We start from the raw sequence: 18,916 nt of genomic DNA, 5'->3' as shown, positions 1-18,916 counted from the left end.
CTATAGAGATTCATGTCATCATCATTTTTTGTTTTGGTTGTGTTTGCTCTGAAAACAAAATAAGTAGAATATCTACTCTACATTTTAATAGACATCTACTCTTTTAGAAAAGAACTCATATCAGTTTTCACATGTGCTGTCTTTGGTATGCCAGTAAAATGTCATTGGTTTTTTAATTTCAGATAAGTTGTTGGGTCTAGATTTCTACATATTTCAAACAATGGAAAATCCAGGATGGAATGTAACAATACAAGAGAAGGAAAGTTGCTACTCACCATATAGCGGAGATACTGAGCTGCGATAGGCACAATAAAAAGATTCACACAATCATAGCCTTCGGCCATTAAGGCCTTTGTCAGCAGTAGACACACACACACACACACACACACACACACACACACACACACACACACACACTCATGCAAGTGCAACTCGCACACACATCTGCAGTCTCAGAGAGCTGAAACTACACTGACAGTGTAGTTTCAGCGCTCTGAGACTGCAGATCGGTTTGCAAGTTGTGCTTGTGTGAGTGTGTGTGTGTGTGTGTGTGTGTGTGTGAGTGTGAGTGTGTGTGTGTGTGTGTGTGTGTGTGTGTCTACTGCTGACAAAGGCCTCAATGGCTGAAAGCTATGATTGTGTGAATCCTTCTATTGTGTCTATCGTGGCTCAGTATCTCCGCTATAAGGTGAGTAGCAACTTTCCTTCTCTTATATTGTTTCTACATATTTCCTGTCACTTAAAGCTCAGTTTGCTTTAATGAATAAAAATATAAAGTGTGTCATGCCATTCAAAGTAACAACACAGGACTGCTCTGAAATTGTGCATCAGCTGATCACTGCGGAATCCTTAAGTTCCACCATATCGCAGATATTCTATCACTGTAGCAGAGTGGCGGACCAATGCCGAGATCATAAAAAAAAGTGACACAGTTCTGTAACCTATAACTGCATGAAACTGACCGACCTAAGTCCACTGGATACCAGCTCTTTTATACTCTCACTCAGGGCTTCTGCAAAGAAGCCTTTTAACAGTTAAAATCCCAGGTGTGGTCTCACAGACCGCTAGCGTTTATTGTTGCTCTGTTGCAAATGCGTAATGGTGGAGTAGGAGATTATAGCATTGTTTAGTTGTTCTTTCTCAGAGCTTCTGAGGTTTCCTTTGTCAGTAACCACTTGAATGTGGCATGGAGCTATACTATTACTGCTTCTTTCATGCTACTGATCTCTGAGACTGCACCTGGGACTTCGCGTTTTGGATTCAGTAGCCAAGTCTTCATTTACTGTTCGTGTTTAACAGACTCTGACTTCGTGGATACTGTTTTCAAATTGTTTGAGGACAGTATAGGAAGTGATTTTGGATCATGTAGTGACAATGAAGTTGAAAGTGAATGTAGTACAGTATAGGAACAGTGCAAAAGTGAAGATGAATTTATTTTGCCACCCATGAATTCCTTGAATGAATCAAGTGATCAAAGTGATGAAGACAGAAGTATGGAGACTGAATCTTTAGCTAGAGGTTCTGCCAGAAATACATTAGATCGAAACAAATATCGCTGCTCATTGAAATCTCTTCCAACAATGGCCAATGGCATTACTTTCCCTTCTGATGGGCATAAGTGGAGTGAATGCATTTGTCCTTCACAATTTCTACAGAGACAGTACTCAAGTGTAACACTTTGATTTTTCAAGAAGCTTGTAGACTAATTGGTGACACCACAGATAAAAAGCGAGTCAACTAGAATCACACACCCCATGAACTTTGTGTACCCTTCACTGTATTTTGGGTGTAGCAGAACCAAGAGTAGAAGCCATTTTAGAATGATTGGAAAAATGGCAAAGATGCTCTGCCTGTGTCCCAAAAAAGAAGTGAAAGGCACTGTATATTTGCCATTGTTGCAAGAAGCCAAGCTGACTTGAATTCTCAACAAAAATTTCCAGTCAATGTAAAGAAAACCTCTGAGAAGGAAACTAAACACCTAAAAAGTACCAGTTTAATTTTAATATTTTTGGATATTTTGTGGGAGTTTGTGTTTTTATTATTAAATGTGTAATAAACAATAAAAATATAGCAAAAAGTAAAATTTAGAGTGCAGAATATTTGAGTTTTCATAGAATTAGCATTATCATGTAGTTTTCTGTTTAAATGCTTGTTTTACAAAATTAAATTTTAAAATTTATTTGAATGTATGTTTTTTGTGTGATATTAATGCAATATATTACATAAAATCTGAACTGTTCCACTGAAATTGGTGAACACAATTTTTGCCTATGTATAGTATAAGAGTAAGGGTACAATGTACATGCTGTTAAAGCTCAGAAATGGGTCCTGGTATGATAAAAGGAGTCAGATGGTATGGTAGCCCTCTGTTCCACATCTATGAAGAAGGTTCCCATTTTTACCTGAAGGGCATGCTTTTGAAAATATAAGGGCTGGGAAGTTTTTCCCTCCAGAAATTTCTAGAACATTCCCAAACATTGAACAGTATTCAAGAACATTCCAGACCATTTGAGAGTCTTTGAGAGCATTGAACAACATTGTAGAATGTTCCAAAATGATTTGTTGGCCAAAAAGTGGCTTCTGCAGTTTGTTCCATAGCTATGGTAAGTTTGAATCTCTGGATCTTGGTAAGAACTAATGATATCAAAAAAATTTCCAAAGTTCCCCGAGAACATTATCTTAACATTTGTTAAAAATTTGTTCTGTGGGCCACAATTATCTAAATAACTAACTATAGAAAATGGCTCAAAATCTAACTATACACTCTTTAGACATTTATCTAGAAATACCATTTTCCTATTTTCAGCTATCTTTATCCTTTATCAAGAGACAACCAAAAAAAACCATGATTTTTGGGCACTAAAAGTACCAGTTGGGGGGTGGCCACATCAATAATTTCTCTTCATGGTAAATCACCAAAATTTTTACCATAATAATGTTCTTAAATTGATATTCTCAATGAACCTTGAAACTTTTTTTGGTGTCATTATTTATTGTTACTGAGGTCTAGAGATTCAAAGTTATCATAGTCATACATTGAAAGGGTTCTGAGGTCACCAAACAGTTTTAGGTGCTATTTTTTCACCAATAAAACATTATGAAGTGCTCTCTTTGCATAATGCACACTTCACACCTATACAGGCTTTCTTGACCTGGAAATGTCATGGTGTCACCTGAACACATAAGCTAATTACAGAAAATTATTTTGTCATTCCCAATTCTTCGTAGTTGCAAATCAAACACCACATTTTTGTGATATACTGTAGGTGTATGTAAATTAATGGGGGATCACTGCTGTCAGCTGCAACAGGACATTAAGCGGAATCAGTGGCGATGACGAAAATGTGTACTGGACCAGGATTCAAACCTGGGATCTCTTGCTTATTAGGCAGGTGCGGTAAAACATTGAACAATCTGGAACACAGCATTATTGCAACTGCACAGACTATTTCAGCATGCCTCACGGCCAATCAACACTCCCACTGAGCGCCACTTATCCACAGTCCCTGTTTACTATACTCCTGTTTGCTACTCAGAGATTCCCACAGAAGGTTGGACGTATTTGTGTATTTGCACTTGAAGGAAGGGGATCCATTGCCCAGCTAGGCTTATCAATTATATAAATGTGTAATGTTTGTCCGAAAGAGCAGACATCATGCAGACTCTGCAGCTACAAAGTAATATATGAAAATTAATGGGGGATGACTGCTGTCAGCTGCAACAGAACATCAAGCAGAATCAGCAGTGACAATGTAAATGTATACCAGGCCAGGATTTGAACCTAGCATCTCTTGCTTACTAGGCAGATGCAGTAACCATTGCACCATTCAGGACACAGCGTTATTGCAACTGCATGGACTATCTTAGCATGCATCATGGCCCATCCACACCTGTGAACAGGAATATAGTGAAGGGGGGCTGCAGACAGGTGGTGCTTGGTGGGAGTGTGAATTGGCCATGAGGTGTGCTGAGATAGTCCATGCAGTTGCAATAACACTTGTCCCAGTGGTTACCAAAGCTGACTAGTAATCAGGAGATCCCGGGTTCGAATCCCAGTCTGGTAAACATTTTTGTTATTGCCACTGATTCCACTTAATGTCCCATTGCAGCTAACAGCAGTGATCCCCCATTAATTTACATATAATGTTTCTCAGCTGCAGATCCTGCATGGTGTTGATTCTTTCAGACAAACACTACACACTCATATAACTGTATGTTTAGCCTAAAAATGTTGAGCATTTGTAGTTGAAGTAGTGTAAAGAAATTTTGTGTTGGACAATTTTATGTTAACGTTATATTATGCATAGTTATTTGTTATTTATATGTGACAAAGTATTTAAATGTATTCAAATATATAAATAAACAGTCAAAACTTTACTGAGCTGCAGAATTCATTTCATATAAGCAGCACACCCTGCTGTAACATGGGGAAGAGGCTGTATCAATCCTCATTCTTCCTTTCTCAACAAAAATTTTGGCATGTGAACATATTCACGCTTTTTTGTACTGAAAGCTAGCAGCAGAGAGGCAATGGAAGTGAAAGAGAGAGGAGACATTGCCAGTGGGAGTAAAACTAAAAGGGAGAGGAGACAGTGATGTGTGTGTGTGTGTGTGTGTGTGTGTGTGTGTGTGTGGCAGGGGGGGGGGGGGATGGAAGTGAAAGAGAAAGAGTGGTGGATGAAGACAATAGCAATGGGAGCCAAGGAGAGAGAGATAGCGATGGCAGTAAAAGAGAAAGAAAGGTGAGTGGAGATAGTAGCAATGAGAACAAAAGAGATAGGAGACACTAGAAATGAAAAAGAGGGATGAGTGGGGACCATATGTAGGCTTGAGGGATCTGTACTCCTCCTCTGCCCAGACCAATGAACTTTAACATGAAAAAAATTGTCCAGTTTCCCCCATACACTATACCCACATGTTAAAGTTTCTCCATCTAGGGCTTAAAACCATGAGCAAACAATCTCCAAGACCATGTGTGGAGAGGAGACAATGGTGGTTGAAGAGAAAGACAGCAGACTGTAAGCGAGTAAAAAACATACCTTGGCAATGGGGAGAAAGACTGTGACAGAGACCATGGCCATTCGGGAGGACGACGGTTCAATCCCGCGTCCGGCCATCCTGATTTAGGTTTTCCGTGATTTCCCTAAATCGCTCCAGGCAAATGCCGGGATGGTTCCTTTGAAAGGGCACGGCCGACATCCTTCCCTTATCCGATGAGACCGATGACCTCGCTGTCTGGTCTCCTCCCCCTAACAACCCAACCCCCAACCCCCAGAGACCATGGCAATGAGAGAAAGTGAAAATGGCAGAGAAGGAGACAGTGTTACGGAAGAGCAAGAGAAAGGGATGAAGACAGTGAGAGTGGAGTGACAGACAGAAGAAAGTGCCAGTGGGAGAAAAAGGAGACAGTGGGAGATAGATAAATATAGACAGTGACACTGAGAAGGAGAGAAAAGGAGATGCTGAGTATGAAGGCTTCATTACAGAGGGAGATGAAGTTAAAGGAATTAGAATGTTCTGTGTTAAAAGAGAGGGAGTATGTTCACAAGCCTAAAATATTTGCTGAGGAAGGAGAAATGTAGATTGAGGCACCTGATTCCTCATTTTTCTGTCAGAGTCTTTTAAAGAGGAGCTTATTTGTCTTTTTTGTGCTCTCACAGGTGCATTTTTAGCTGTTCTTATATGCATATAGTTCATCTAAGACAATACAAAATTACACATGACACAATTAAATGAACTGCCACAGCAGATAGCTTGTTTAAAGATGATGCTAGAACATACCATGCTTGCAGTGATAGAAAGTATATAAAGGAAAGTGTTGGTGTGTTGATAGACACACAAACAACCACAAACACACACACAAAATGTCTGCTTGTGTCTGTGTATGTACGGATGGATACGTGTGTGTGTGCGAGTGTATACCCGTCCTTTTTTCCCCCTAAGGTAAGTCTTTCCGCTCCCGGGATTGGAATGACTCCTTACCCTCTCTCTTAAAACCCACATCCTTTCGTCTTTCCCTCTCCTTCCCTCTTTCCTGATGAGTCAACAGTTTGTTGCGAAAGCTTGAATTTTGTGTATATGTTTGTGTTTGTTTGTGTGTCTATCGACGTGCCAGCGCTTTCGTTTGGTAAGTCACATCATCTTTATATATAGAGGGAAACATTCCACTTGGGAAATATATATATATATGTGTGTGTGTGTGTGTGTGTGTGTGTATTTGTGAAGACAATAATAGTAATATATCTGAATGACACAAATGAACATCAGTTTTAGTAACACTGTTCTCGATTTCACAATAAAAACCTATGTTTAAGTTATCAAACAATGGAAAATCCAGGATGGAATGTAACAATATAAGAGAAGGAAAGTTGCTACTCTCCGTATAGCAAAGATGCTGAGTCACGATAGGCACAATAAAAAGATTCACACAATCATAGCTTTCGGCTAATATGGCCTTTGTCAGCAGTAGACACACATACACACTCACTCACACAAGCGCAACTTGCGCACGTCTGCAGCTTTCCTTCTCACGTATTGTTGTCTTTAAGTTATACTATTGATGTGAGTATGGTATGTTCTGGCATCATCTTTACACAATCTATATGCTCATATTGTTCATTTGATTATATTTTGGGATACTGACTAATTATATGCTTATATAATAAAATGGGCATTTACCTTAACTTAGCTACAATACCTTACAATTTAATGATGCCGTGGGTTGAGGACAGAGACATGGTAGATCATACTAGTTCTCTTATACCTGTGTTATTTCTATATTGTTTCAATGACATATTTAAGGATTTATGTTATATTATTCTGGCTCTCATGGACAAACTATAGTACCAGAAATGCATCTTTTCGGCTATGTAGAATTGTGGTTACTGAGGTCATGTTTTTAACACATGACTATTGACTTCTAGCTTGCAACCATGAAACAGCCAGAAGCTTGCACTAACTGCCATCTGTTACTGCGAGGCAAAAGCAACCAGTAAATCAGTTCTTGAAACTTCATAACTGCCTGCTCCGTTGGCTTGCTGTGACAGTTCCCTGTCTGCTCAGGACATTTCTGCATTTTAAATGTAGACTTATCAAGCTTGCATTGTGTACCTTCTGAACATGGACCTTACTCCCATTTCTTTAACACTATATGTTACCCCACTTCCATTTTTCCTCATCCTGAATAATGCCCTTGGAGCTAGAACGTAAGTAATGTGACTGATGGTCTATGTGTGGATAAAGGTGGTTACATTACCATGTTATTTGTTGACATGAATGAAATTCTTTCCAGATTGTTTCCAAATTTTCTTCCACATTCAGTAATATCATGTCATCAACATACAGTATTTTTTCATCCCTCTTACTGACTTCGATACTGTTTGTAAATGGGTTGAACAGAACTGGATCAAGTACAGATCCTTGAGGTACTCCATACTTAATATCCCGTATTTCAGATATGCATCCACATTCTTTTGGCACAGACTACTTTTTGTTACTGAGATACGATTTTGTTTATTCCACTGCATGTCCACGTGTGCCATAGCTTTCAAGGTTTTCAGTTAATGCTTTATGGGTGATTGTGTGAAAAGCTTTAGACGAATTCAGAAACATAGCAGATACAGACCTTCTATTGTCTAATGTATTTGTAACAGATTCTCTTAGGCTTGAGATGGCACTTTCTGTAGATTTCCCTTCTTGGAAACCATGTTGTCCTAGAATCAGAATACTATACTTCCATAGGAATGTAGTCATCCTACTGTGCCAGAGTATCTATAGTATTATTGACAAACCAGGGGTTAAAGATTCTAGTCTGTAGTTATTTGTGACATCATTGCCACCTTTCTGACACATTGGTAGAACTTCGCTTATTTTTAATATCTCTGGAAATACTTCTCTGAATGAGCAGTTTTCTATATCTAAATGAGGCACAGTTATTTCTTCATTCATATGATTGATTAGATAATCTGATACTTCATCATCTCCTGGAGACTTATTGGATTTTAATTTCTGAATTATTTTTATGAGTTCTTTTTGTTTTCAGGAACATTGAGTGGGGTGGTACAGCATCTATAAAATTGCTGTTGAGTATACTAGCAATATGCCTATAATAATGTTTATATTCCATATAGGGAGAAAATATGAATACCATCACTTCTTAAGTGTGATTCATTCATTCAGGTGTGGAATGAGTCAAGGTATTCATTAATATAAGACATCATACAAACTTAATATCTATACTACCATAACTATGGATGATCACTGCACTGTGTAACATTACTCACACTTACGGCATCTAAATTGCTATTTGAAAAAGCTGTTGCCTCCTCAGTTGTATAACTAATAGCTTAGTGCTTACATGATTACAATTTTTTCAAAGACAATATCTGTAATTCCTGAGTCCTATTTCCAGTACATTCTTACTTGTCGTACAGCTTCCAAACAAAACACTGACAGTTGCCATGTAGTTAACAGAACTCTTGAGCCCTGAATCCAAACATCCAGATAATTTGTAGAAGGAGTGGCTAATGAAGTATACTTTTAATTTCATTTTGAGTCAACAGGGATTCCCAATTTCTTAATTTGTGCTGGATGGAATTTTGTTGAAGATCTTATCACCAAACTCCATTCTGAATCTTGGACAAGGAGGCAAAATGTGCATATGAACTATTTTTGTGTCTTGTGTTGTGAATGTGTGTCTTGCAGTGTAATTGGAACTGGTTCTTATTACCAGTAACAAAAACCATAAAGGATTAAACACAATGTGAGGTGATTGCAAGAATTTCAAGTACTTAAAAATGCATGTGCAAGATGTAAGGTTATCCACTTTAGAAAATATCTTAGCTATATTGTATATGGAAGTAAATGGACACATCATGTTAAACTGTCCATTTTCACAATGTTAAACATGAATTCTATTGCAGTATCTTTTAACAGTTATATCTATTCTATATGATAAGCATGTAAATATGTATGACAATGAAGTCTGAATTATGCAAGAGATCTGTGCAGATAAGTTAGTATAGAGGAAAGAAACAGATAAAGAGCTTGAGAAGTACTGGAGAAGGCACTGTAAAACTAACTTCAGCACTTGTACACAGGTTCAATTTGGCCTTTATCAGAACAGAATAAGAAGCAAATTAGTTACTAATTTGATAAATAATAGATATTAGACATAAAATACAGTAATTTCCAACACATGAACAGTAATTTTTATTGGTATTTATTGTGCATACATTTACCAATGGTTTTGCTTTATTTTATATTTTATTTTGTGTGTCCACGTAAATCTCTTTATCAGTACATATATCGTACACAGGATATTGGACAGAAAACCTTTTTAGCTATTGGTTTTACAAACATCAGACATACATCATTTAAATTTCTATAACAAATACGGTTAGTAATTACAAATTTTATTCAAAACTGTATACTCATAACTTATTTCAACAATTAAAAATACAAATTACGTTTTTTTGTGCATAAGATACTGTCAGATTGAATAGTAGCAGTTTTTCAGAAAAGATACTGTCAGATTAAATAGTAGCAGTTTTTCAGAAGGTAGGCTGATGTACAGTTTTGTTTCTGTAAGATATACACCTTTTTGGCATAATGTGGTGTTACAATGACTAACATGTACGTCGTTGTCTGACCTGGCACTGTAATCATGGGCACAATGTTTTGAGGAAAAAGGTTTTCTTTTCTCAGTATACTTTTTTTGACATGCGCGACTACTTACAGTATATAAATGCAGGGAACAGGTAATATCTTTAGATCTTTAAAGAGAGGTCTGCATGGTTTTCTACAGCTCACTTGTATCATTTTTGTATAATTCCCTTTTGCTTCCTGAAAATTCTTTTGGCCTGGTGTATGTTTCCCCAGAAAACGATACTGTACTTCAGTATGGAATGTACACGAGCAAACTGTACAACTATAACTGTTTTCTGCACTCATATTGTTGCAAAGACTTTTTACTGAATAGCTCATTTTTGCTAGTTTTGAATTTAGGGCTGAGATATGAGAGCTGCAGTTAAGATTTTCCTGGATGTGAATCCCAAGAAATTTAGTTTTGCTGGCAGCAAAAATGTTTTGGTTATCTATACATATTACTGGTTGTGCTGCATTTTTATTTTCATCTGCGTGGAAATTCATGTGTGCTGTTTTTTGGGGATTAACTGTTAGTCTGTTTCTGGTAAACCATTGAGACACTTCTTTCATAATACCTTTTGCAGATGCAGTAAGATTTTCATCTTTATTTCCTTTAATCAATACACTGGTGTCATCTGCAAAAGTATTAGTTCAGAATCCCTAATGTGTAATGGGAAATCATTAATGTATACCAAAAAAAGAAAGGGACTTAAAATAGAGCCCTGTAGAACACCATGATTTAGTCCACATGGCTCTGAAAGACATACCTGTAGTTCATTTCCTTCCATGTACTTAGTTTCTGTTACCTGAGAGCAATATTCCAAATATGATTTAATGCACTGATTTGGCACACTTCTTACACAATACCATTCAAGCTTTCTCAGGAGTACAGAATGATCAATCACATCAAAAGTTTTTATTAGATCCAAGAATAAACCTGAGTTTTTTTGTGGTTGCCCACTGCATTTAAGACATGGTTTATTAGGATAAAACTGGCTGTTTCGGTTGATCGCTGTAGTCTGAAGTCATGTTGACATCCAGAAATAGTATTATTCTTGTGAAAAATGTAGTTAGTTATGAAAGGAACACTTTTTCAATAATTTTTGAAAACCCTGACAGTAGTGACACAGGTCTATACATTACTGATCACCTTTTTTATATAGTGGTATTACGTTTGCCATTTTCAGTTGCTGTGGGAAGACACCACATGACAAGGATGAATTGCATGTGTCTAATAATAATATAATCTAGAATATAATCAATACCTGTTGAGTAATTACTCTCCACTGAATTATTTGTATTTAGGAGTTCTGTTGGGCGTATTGGACTGAGGAACATAGATATATTATTTATTTCAATAGATGAAAGCTCTTTCAATGTTGTGTTAGGTGTATCAACAAATTTTTTCTTCACTAATTTTCCAGCAACAGTTGCATAATAAGAATTGAAGACATTTGCAACTGCCATTGATATTGTTGCCATCATGCGATATCACAATATTTTTGGTCTTCTTCCCTGTACGATCCTGCACAACTTTCCACATGGACTTAGTTTTATTTGATGACTTCATAATATATTTGTCATTTTCCCTGATTTTTGCCTCCATTATGACACATTTCAAAACTAACTTGTATTTTTTGAAATGTCAGTTTTTGAGTGCAGTAAAAGTTCCCACTTCCTTTTACAAGATGCTTTAATGTCTGATGTAATCTAGTTTTTGAATCTGTTCGTGCTTCTGGAAATCATTTTTCATTGTGGATAAGCTATGTCAAAGTTATACTTGCAAATATTCAAAAAATTTTCCATCTTTTCATTGGTATACTTCTCTCCAAGATTGTTTGCTGATTAGATAATGGAAGCGTTCAATATTTTTCTGACTATAACTCCTTTTATGGATAATATTTTGTACACTGGTCGAAATGTGATTTACAGGTATGATTAGTAATTGCAAAAGATGGTCACTACAGCCTGTATCAAAGTTTTCTGTTGTACACTTGTCCATGTTTACACATACCTGGTCAAGGAAAGTAACACTTTTTTTTGTTACATGTCCTGGAGAGCTAACAGTCAGACACAGATTGTAGGCTTTTACAATATTTAAGAACTTTTCCCTGTGAGGGCTATGGCTCAGAAGGTCAATATTAAAATCTCACACAGTACAACTGTTTCCCCAGTTGTCTTGAGTTTACCTAAAGTGAGGTCCAGTTGTTTGGGGGGGGGGGGGGGGGTGAAAGAAACTCACTTACACACACTAACAGGAGATCTGTACAAAATAATATTTTTTTCAGACATTAACTCAACAGCTGAGATTTCAAAGTCTATTTCACAGCCTAGTTTGCATGCGGAGACTATACTCCACATTTTCTTTTACATACTGGTATATAAAATGTAGCATTTTGCAAGGTTAAAATGCAATATCTTTAAGTGTTGAAAATACTCATTTTGTAACCCATGTTCACAAAAACATACTGAGTTGCCATGTATGTTCGTATATTTCTAATGTAGAAGCAACTATGTATTCATTATTTTATATGAGTTCACATTACCCTCATTCTAGTGTAGTCAATATTTACTTCTCAATTTTGTTGCAGTACCAGCTAGGCACAGTTCCAATCCCAAAGTCCTTTAACAAGAAGAGGATTGAGGAAAACATACAGATATTTGATTTTGAGCTCAGTAATGATGATATGACCTACATAAATACATTTAACAAAAACTACAGGGTGTTTCCATTTACTGAGTAAGTATATAAGACAAATATAGATTAATTAAACAAAAAATACTTGCCTCTTATTACTGACACTTGTATTTATAGAAAAAAAGATATTTAGTATGATACACAGAAACAGAATGATGGAGATAGACTTGATACAGAGATGGCATTCATACAAATGAAATTGTTTTAGTTATGGCACCTTATTGCATGTTGGATAATAATGTGGGAAGTGGTCGTTCAATTTGCAGCACAGTTTTACTTACATGTTTCTTTAAAAATAGTTCTGTTGCGTGTTTTTCTTTCTGTTACATTAATGGGAATGCTGTGCTCTCACAAAATTCACTGTCTTATCAGCAGTGGAAATTCATTGAAAGTTTTTGGAGGTGTATAAGGACCCTGCTTCATCATTTGCAAGAGTTCATTTTGAATTCAAATATGTCTGTGCTTATCTTTATCATATTCTGTAGGATATCCCACAATTGAAATAGGGAACAGAAAGTGCAGAATATAGTATTGGTTGACTGGTGATTGGAGGTATATGAAATGACTTATTTCCTTGGCATTTTAAAAGAATGGGTTCTTTATGTTTTATGTGAGAAATTAATGACAAAAAATTCTTTGTGAAATGTCAGTGTTGTATTTTTAGAATACCAACTGAAATAACTCCAAAAAATGATTGAGAATATTTTGATTGTGGTAAACCTTCACTGCACATTCAGTGCTTGATTTGTAAAAATAATAAAAAAATAAAAATAAAAAGAGAGAGTGAGAGAGAGAGAGAGAGAGAGAGATATTCTGGTACTGTAACCTTCTTGGTGTTGCTTTTTTTGCAATTTAGACGTCTTAAAACGTTATTTTAACGCTTTTTTCCGTCAGAGATACCAGCATGGTGTACCATCATAAACCAAGCACTGGCCCATCCTTATTTTCACTCTTCCTTACTTAAGATATGTCTCCCAAATTCCTTTCTTTATCCATCATTGCTGGAATGAAACCTTTTTGGGGCATTCTTTCATCCACGTACCATTGGGTAATGCTGGATTACTCACTCACTTTCAGAACACATTGCTCTAAAACAAAGCATAAAGTCAGTGCCAGAAATGACATTCTGAGGAACTTAAGAGGCACAAATTGGAATGTAAAACCAGAAGTTCTTAGAACCACAGCATTAGCTCTGTGCTACTCTGGTCCAGAATATTTATCCCCAGTGTGCTGTAGGTCAACCCATTCCAAGACTGTGGACCTTGCTTTGAACAAAGCTTGCAAGTTTATTTATTTATTTATTGCGTCCTTTGATCATATGTAGTACAGTGTACAGGATGATATTGGACTTATTACTAAGTTCAAAATGATACATATTTAAATACTCATTTTTCAACATGCTACCAATTTCAATAGTTGTAGTTCTTACAATGATACAATGTAACAAATTACAATAGCTTTAGTTCTTAACAGTTATTCTGGTCCAAGTATTCCTTTACTGAGTAGAAACAGTGGTACTGTAGATATTCTCTGACAGATCTTTCAAAAGCACAAATATTTTGTAAGCATTTTATACTATTTGATAGTCTATTATAGAGTTTAATACCTAGATAGCATGTACCTTTCTGATACAAACTGGTACTGGCTGGGGGTACATGCAAGTTATATTTTATTCGAGTATTATAATCATGTATATCTTTGTTTTTTAAAGTGTTATCATCATTTCCAGTCATATACTTTTCTATGTACATTAGTGTGTCCACAATAACATACACGGCAGAGGTAGTATATTCAGTGCTTTAAATATTGGTTTGCAGGACTGTCGAGCACCACTCCCTGTCATAATCCTAATGGCTCTTTTTTGTATTCTGAAAGTCCCTTGAGCTGCTGGGTAATTTCCCCAGAATATGAGTCCATACTTGAGATGGGCATTGAAGTACACATAATAGGCACACAATAGTGCCTGTTCATTTATGCATCGTTTGAGAACCCTAAGAAGATAACAGCCCATGCTCAGCTTGGCATTAATTTGTTCTATGTGTTTGTCCCATTTTAAGTCTCTTTGTATCCAGATGCCGAGAAATTTTGTAGCATCATTATTTGCAATAGTGTGTTGACTGATTTTTATTTCTGGATATATCAATGTGGTGTTTTGGTGGTTATGGAAATTTAAGGCTACTGTTTTGTTGTAGTTTATTATCAACTGATTTTCTGCTGTCCAATTACTTAGATGTTTTGTAACTGTGTTTACTTCTTCTTGTATATCTTCATTTTTTGCTGCTTTTACCAGTATTGTTGTGTCGTCAGCAAACAGTATTACTTTGTGGGAATCAATATGTATATCCAAATCATTGATATATAACAAGAAAAGTAGGGGTCCCATTACCGAGCCTTGCGGTGCCCCGTAAGTGATTGGGCTTTCTGATGATACATATTCTGTGATTATTCGTGCATTATCATCTATATGTCTGATGGATACTTTTTGTTTACGGTTGCTGAGAAATGAACGAATCCAATCATTTGCCAACCCCCTAATTCCATAGTGCTCTAACTTCTTCAATAGGGTTTTGTAGTTTAACCTTATCAAAGGCTTTGGTTAGGTCCAAAAATATACCTGTTGTTTGTTGTTTTTCATCTATTGTTTTTAATACAGAAGATATGCATTCATAGATTGCTGTCTCCGTTGATTTCTTGCTTCTAAAGCCATGTTGAGTATTAGATAGCACACTATTTTTGTTTATAAACTTTAACAACTTACTACACATAATTTTTTCTATTACTTTTGAGAAACAGGATGTTAATGTAATGGGACGATAGTTTATTACTTCATCTTTGTCACCAGCTTTGAAAATAGGGATGACTTTTGATGTTTTTAGTTGATCTGGAAAGATGCCTGACTCTAGGGAACAGTTGCATAAGTGAGTAAGGGGGTCAATTATATTTTGGATACAGAGTTTTAGGATTCTGTTCGGTATACCATCAATTCCTGCTGAGTATGTTGTCTTAAGTTCTCTGACAGCCTTCAGTGTCTACTCCCTGCTTACTTGGTCCACAAACATTGAAAATTTATTACTGTTGCACTTGTTTACCACTTGATACTGAGTTGAACTAAAATTAGTTTTTATTAAATTTTCAGCTATCCCAGTGAAGTATTTGTTGAATATGTTTGCTGTTTCTGTAGGCTGTAAAATCTTTTTATTGTTGTGTATCAAGACAATCACTGGATGCCTAAAACCCACCTTTGCTGAAATGATAAACTGTCTTGCTCAACCTAGGCTGAAATCAAGGAAAATTTCCTTCAGACATCAAGGCCTTTGGAAGTACTTCCAAATAATGCAAGGCTTTCACTGTTGAAATCTAAGCACCAAGAGTGGATGGAGCTGCATGACTATCTTCCAGCTGGTTACAGTGAGGACTCGAATGTTTGGAGGTCACTTAACTGAATAAGAACTGATGTTGTCAAGGATGTCATCACTTAAATCATGATACTTTACACCAGAGGACAGAAAGTGCATGTGTGGCCAAGAACCAAAAGTCACCCATATGTGCTCTTTCTTTCCATTTTCATACTCAGAACAAAATTTATTGCTTTCCAATGGCAACACCCATGGTATGGCTCAGTTTTGGAGAAATGTTGTCTGAATATAGATCTGATCAGTCCATTTTTCTTGTTAATTTACTTTTTGTAATAAATGCACGTGAACTATGTTATGTAATGCTTTGTATATTCAATTGTATTTAATTAGAATGCTACTGGCATATGTAAAAAGAATATCAGTCTGTTGTCTCTGACCCCAAAGACAATCTCCTACTTTAATGAGTTACTGCCATCTCCACCAATTTAGAGCTACTTTTTTCCAGTCTCCTGAAATACCCAACTTTTGAAGATCTTTTGTGTTTGGCCCACCAACATATTTTGTTCTACCAAGTTGGAATGATTTTGTAGAAAATTTTCCATTAGAGCCCAGATAGTAGTGCTCTTGATTATTCTTGTAATATACATTTGTTCCTCAATGTATTTTTAATCTGCTTACCTCCCATCACACCACATCCCTCTTCATTTGTCTGTTGTCCCCATTCTTTACCATATTTTACTCAGGCTAGGATTTGACTCATCATCCTTTTGAAAGTATTGAGCTGCCCTATATCGGCCACCCAGCTTGTAAACATTTCTGCACAACTGACTTTGTTGTTCTATTTTCTCTTTTACATCAATTCCACAGCATTTTGTACAGTAAACCATTGTCCTAAGTACTTAAATCTGTTCATTTATTTAAATGTCAGTCTACCTGCAGGTAGTGAGAGATGGTTTTGCTTTGACCTTGATATTAACAAGAATTTGGTCTTGATTTCATATATCTAAACACAATTTTACCACCTGCTTCATGATGATGTCTGCCATGTTTCTCTTCTCATACTTGCTCTGTGTCAGCAGTATAATATCTTTTCTCTAGACTCAACCCTCTTTGTTCAGTCTACATGAATAATGACCAATGCTAGAACTCTTTGTTAAATATGGGATACATTTTAAGACTGTCAGTTTTATTTCTTTGTCAATTAGCTGTCATCATATCTGCTCATCATTCATATGTGAAAAATATCTCATATTTTCAAAATATCATGGAAATGTTTCCACAAAAAATTTAGAGGCACACTTCTGCATTGAAGAGCCAAGACTAGTGCAATAGGCTGGTGATCATATGTAGCATACAGCAAATAGATTTTAACTGGTGGCAATTTCTTTCTCTTACAGGGCAAAAGCTTCTAAATATTATCCATTTCACGATGAATTTTGAGGCACCACACAAGATGTACATGAATGTTGAAAAAATTGTCAGAAGAGACTATAAGAGCACTACAGATTTATTTTTGTGCTATTTTATATTTAACCATCCTGTAGTAGGCACTATGTACCACACAACTGTGATATTTCTGTAAATATACTCTTTCAATCAAAGCTAATGATGTGTTACTTTTTTATAAAATGATTATGTAGTATATTTCATTCATTACTGATATTACAGAAAATTTTAAGTTGAATGGAATGAGCGATGACAACCACTAACATTACACAGACAGGGTATGGATAGACTCATGAACAAAAAAATATCTAGAAGGAGTGAGTGATACTGACTAAAATTATTACTATAATAATACATGGAAAGTTCTGGTTGAGAATAATGTATTATTTAGGAATAAAGAGACGGCTCACCAAAAGGTGGAAGTGCTGGGCTGTCGATAGATACATGAACAAAAGGTACAGAGCTTTGCTTTACTAACTTTCAGAATGAAATTCCTTTCTCAGGCTGTAGGAGAAACATGCACACAAACACTTACACACAAACAAACACACACACACACACACACACACACAGGCACATGCACATGCTTGTCTCCCTATACTGTGCTCATTAGACTGCCAGCTCTTTCCTGGCCCATGATGAGTGAGGTGGGGTGCAGGGTGGGGGAGGGTGAGGGGTGGAGAGATGCAGGAGGGAGGGAGGGGGCTGGGGGCAAATGTCTAGTGGCTCATGGGAGAGTGAAGAGCCACCTATGGGCTAGCTAGGGGTGTAGGTAGAGGGGGCTGGTGGCAGACGGCTGAGCATGCAGTTTCACAGATTAGGGCATGAGATGGCAGCACATAACTAGCTGACACATATTGCGAGTGGTAATGGGAAAGGGATGGTGTGTACATACTGGATGGGGTGCTGGGGGGACAGCGAATTACCTGATGTTTAGGCAGGGAGGTCTACAGGAGCGGAGGATGTGCTGTAAGGATCGATCCCATCTGCATGGCTTGGAAAAGCTGGTGTTGGTGGGGAGGATCCATATGGCATGGATCATGAAGCAGCCACTGAAATCTCACATGTTGTATGTACTCTGCTGAATGTCGTGCCGCTTGGTGGTCCACTTTGCATTTGGCAACAATTTGACAGTGGCCATTCATTCTGGTTGACAGCTGGTTGGTTGGCATACCAATGCAAAATGCTGTGCAGCAGTTGCAGCAGAGCTGGTATATAACATGGCTGCTTTCACAGGTGGCCCAGCCTCTGATGGGGTAGGTTAAGCCTGTGACACGACTGGAGTAGCAGGTGCTGGGAGGGTGGATGGGGCAGGTCTTGTATCTGGGTCTTCCACAAGGGTATGATCCCTGCGGCAGGGGGCTGTAGGTTGGAGTGGTATAAGGATGAACTAGGATGTTGTGAAGGTTTGGTGGGTGGTCGAACTTCACTTTGGGAGGGGATGGAAGTATCTAGAGTGGGATGTCCCTCATTTCAGGGCACGGTGATAGATAACCAAAGCCCTGATGAAGGATGTGGTTCAGTTTTTCCAGTCCTGGGTGTTATTGGGTGACAAGGGGGTGCTTCTTTGTGATTGGTACTTGGGATGGGTGTGGGGATGAGGTGTGTGTGGTGAAATGGCATGGAAGATCTACTTGTGTATTAGGTCTGGGGGGTATTGCCTGTCTGCGAAGGCCTTTGGAGGCCTTCAGCAGCCTGGGTGAGGGAGTTCTCATCACTTCAGATATGTCTGCAACATGTGGTCAGGCCTATGGGCCTTCAACCTGAAATG

The 18,916-nt window shown here is 37.3% G+C and overlaps 1 protein-coding gene across 1 annotated transcript in view; it reads left to right on the top strand.

Moving 5' to 3' along the window:
* LOC126204405 (aldo-keto reductase family 1 member B1-like) overlaps nucleotides 1-17,305 on the top strand; it is a 74,553-nt gene extending 57,248 nt beyond the window's left edge. The window contains exons 6-7 of the mRNA XM_049938783.1: nucleotides 12,237-12,385; nucleotides 17,097-17,305. Of these exons, the coding sequence (XP_049794740.1) occupies nucleotides 12,237-12,385; nucleotides 17,097-17,139 (192 nt within the window). The 3' untranslated portion in view covers nucleotides 17,140-17,305. The remainder of the gene's footprint in view (nucleotides 1-12,236; nucleotides 12,386-17,096) is intronic.
* The last annotated feature ends 1,611 nt before the right edge of the window (nucleotides 17,306-18,916 follow it).

This window comes from Schistocerca nitens, chromosome 9 (genome assembly GCF_023898315.1).
Source record: "Schistocerca nitens isolate TAMUIC-IGC-003100 chromosome 9, iqSchNite1.1, whole genome shotgun sequence".
NCBI lineage: Eukaryota > Metazoa > Arthropoda > Insecta > Orthoptera > Acrididae > Schistocerca > Schistocerca nitens.
Note: the sequence above shows the minus strand (reverse complement) of the source record. Positions and strands in the feature narration are given on the sequence as shown.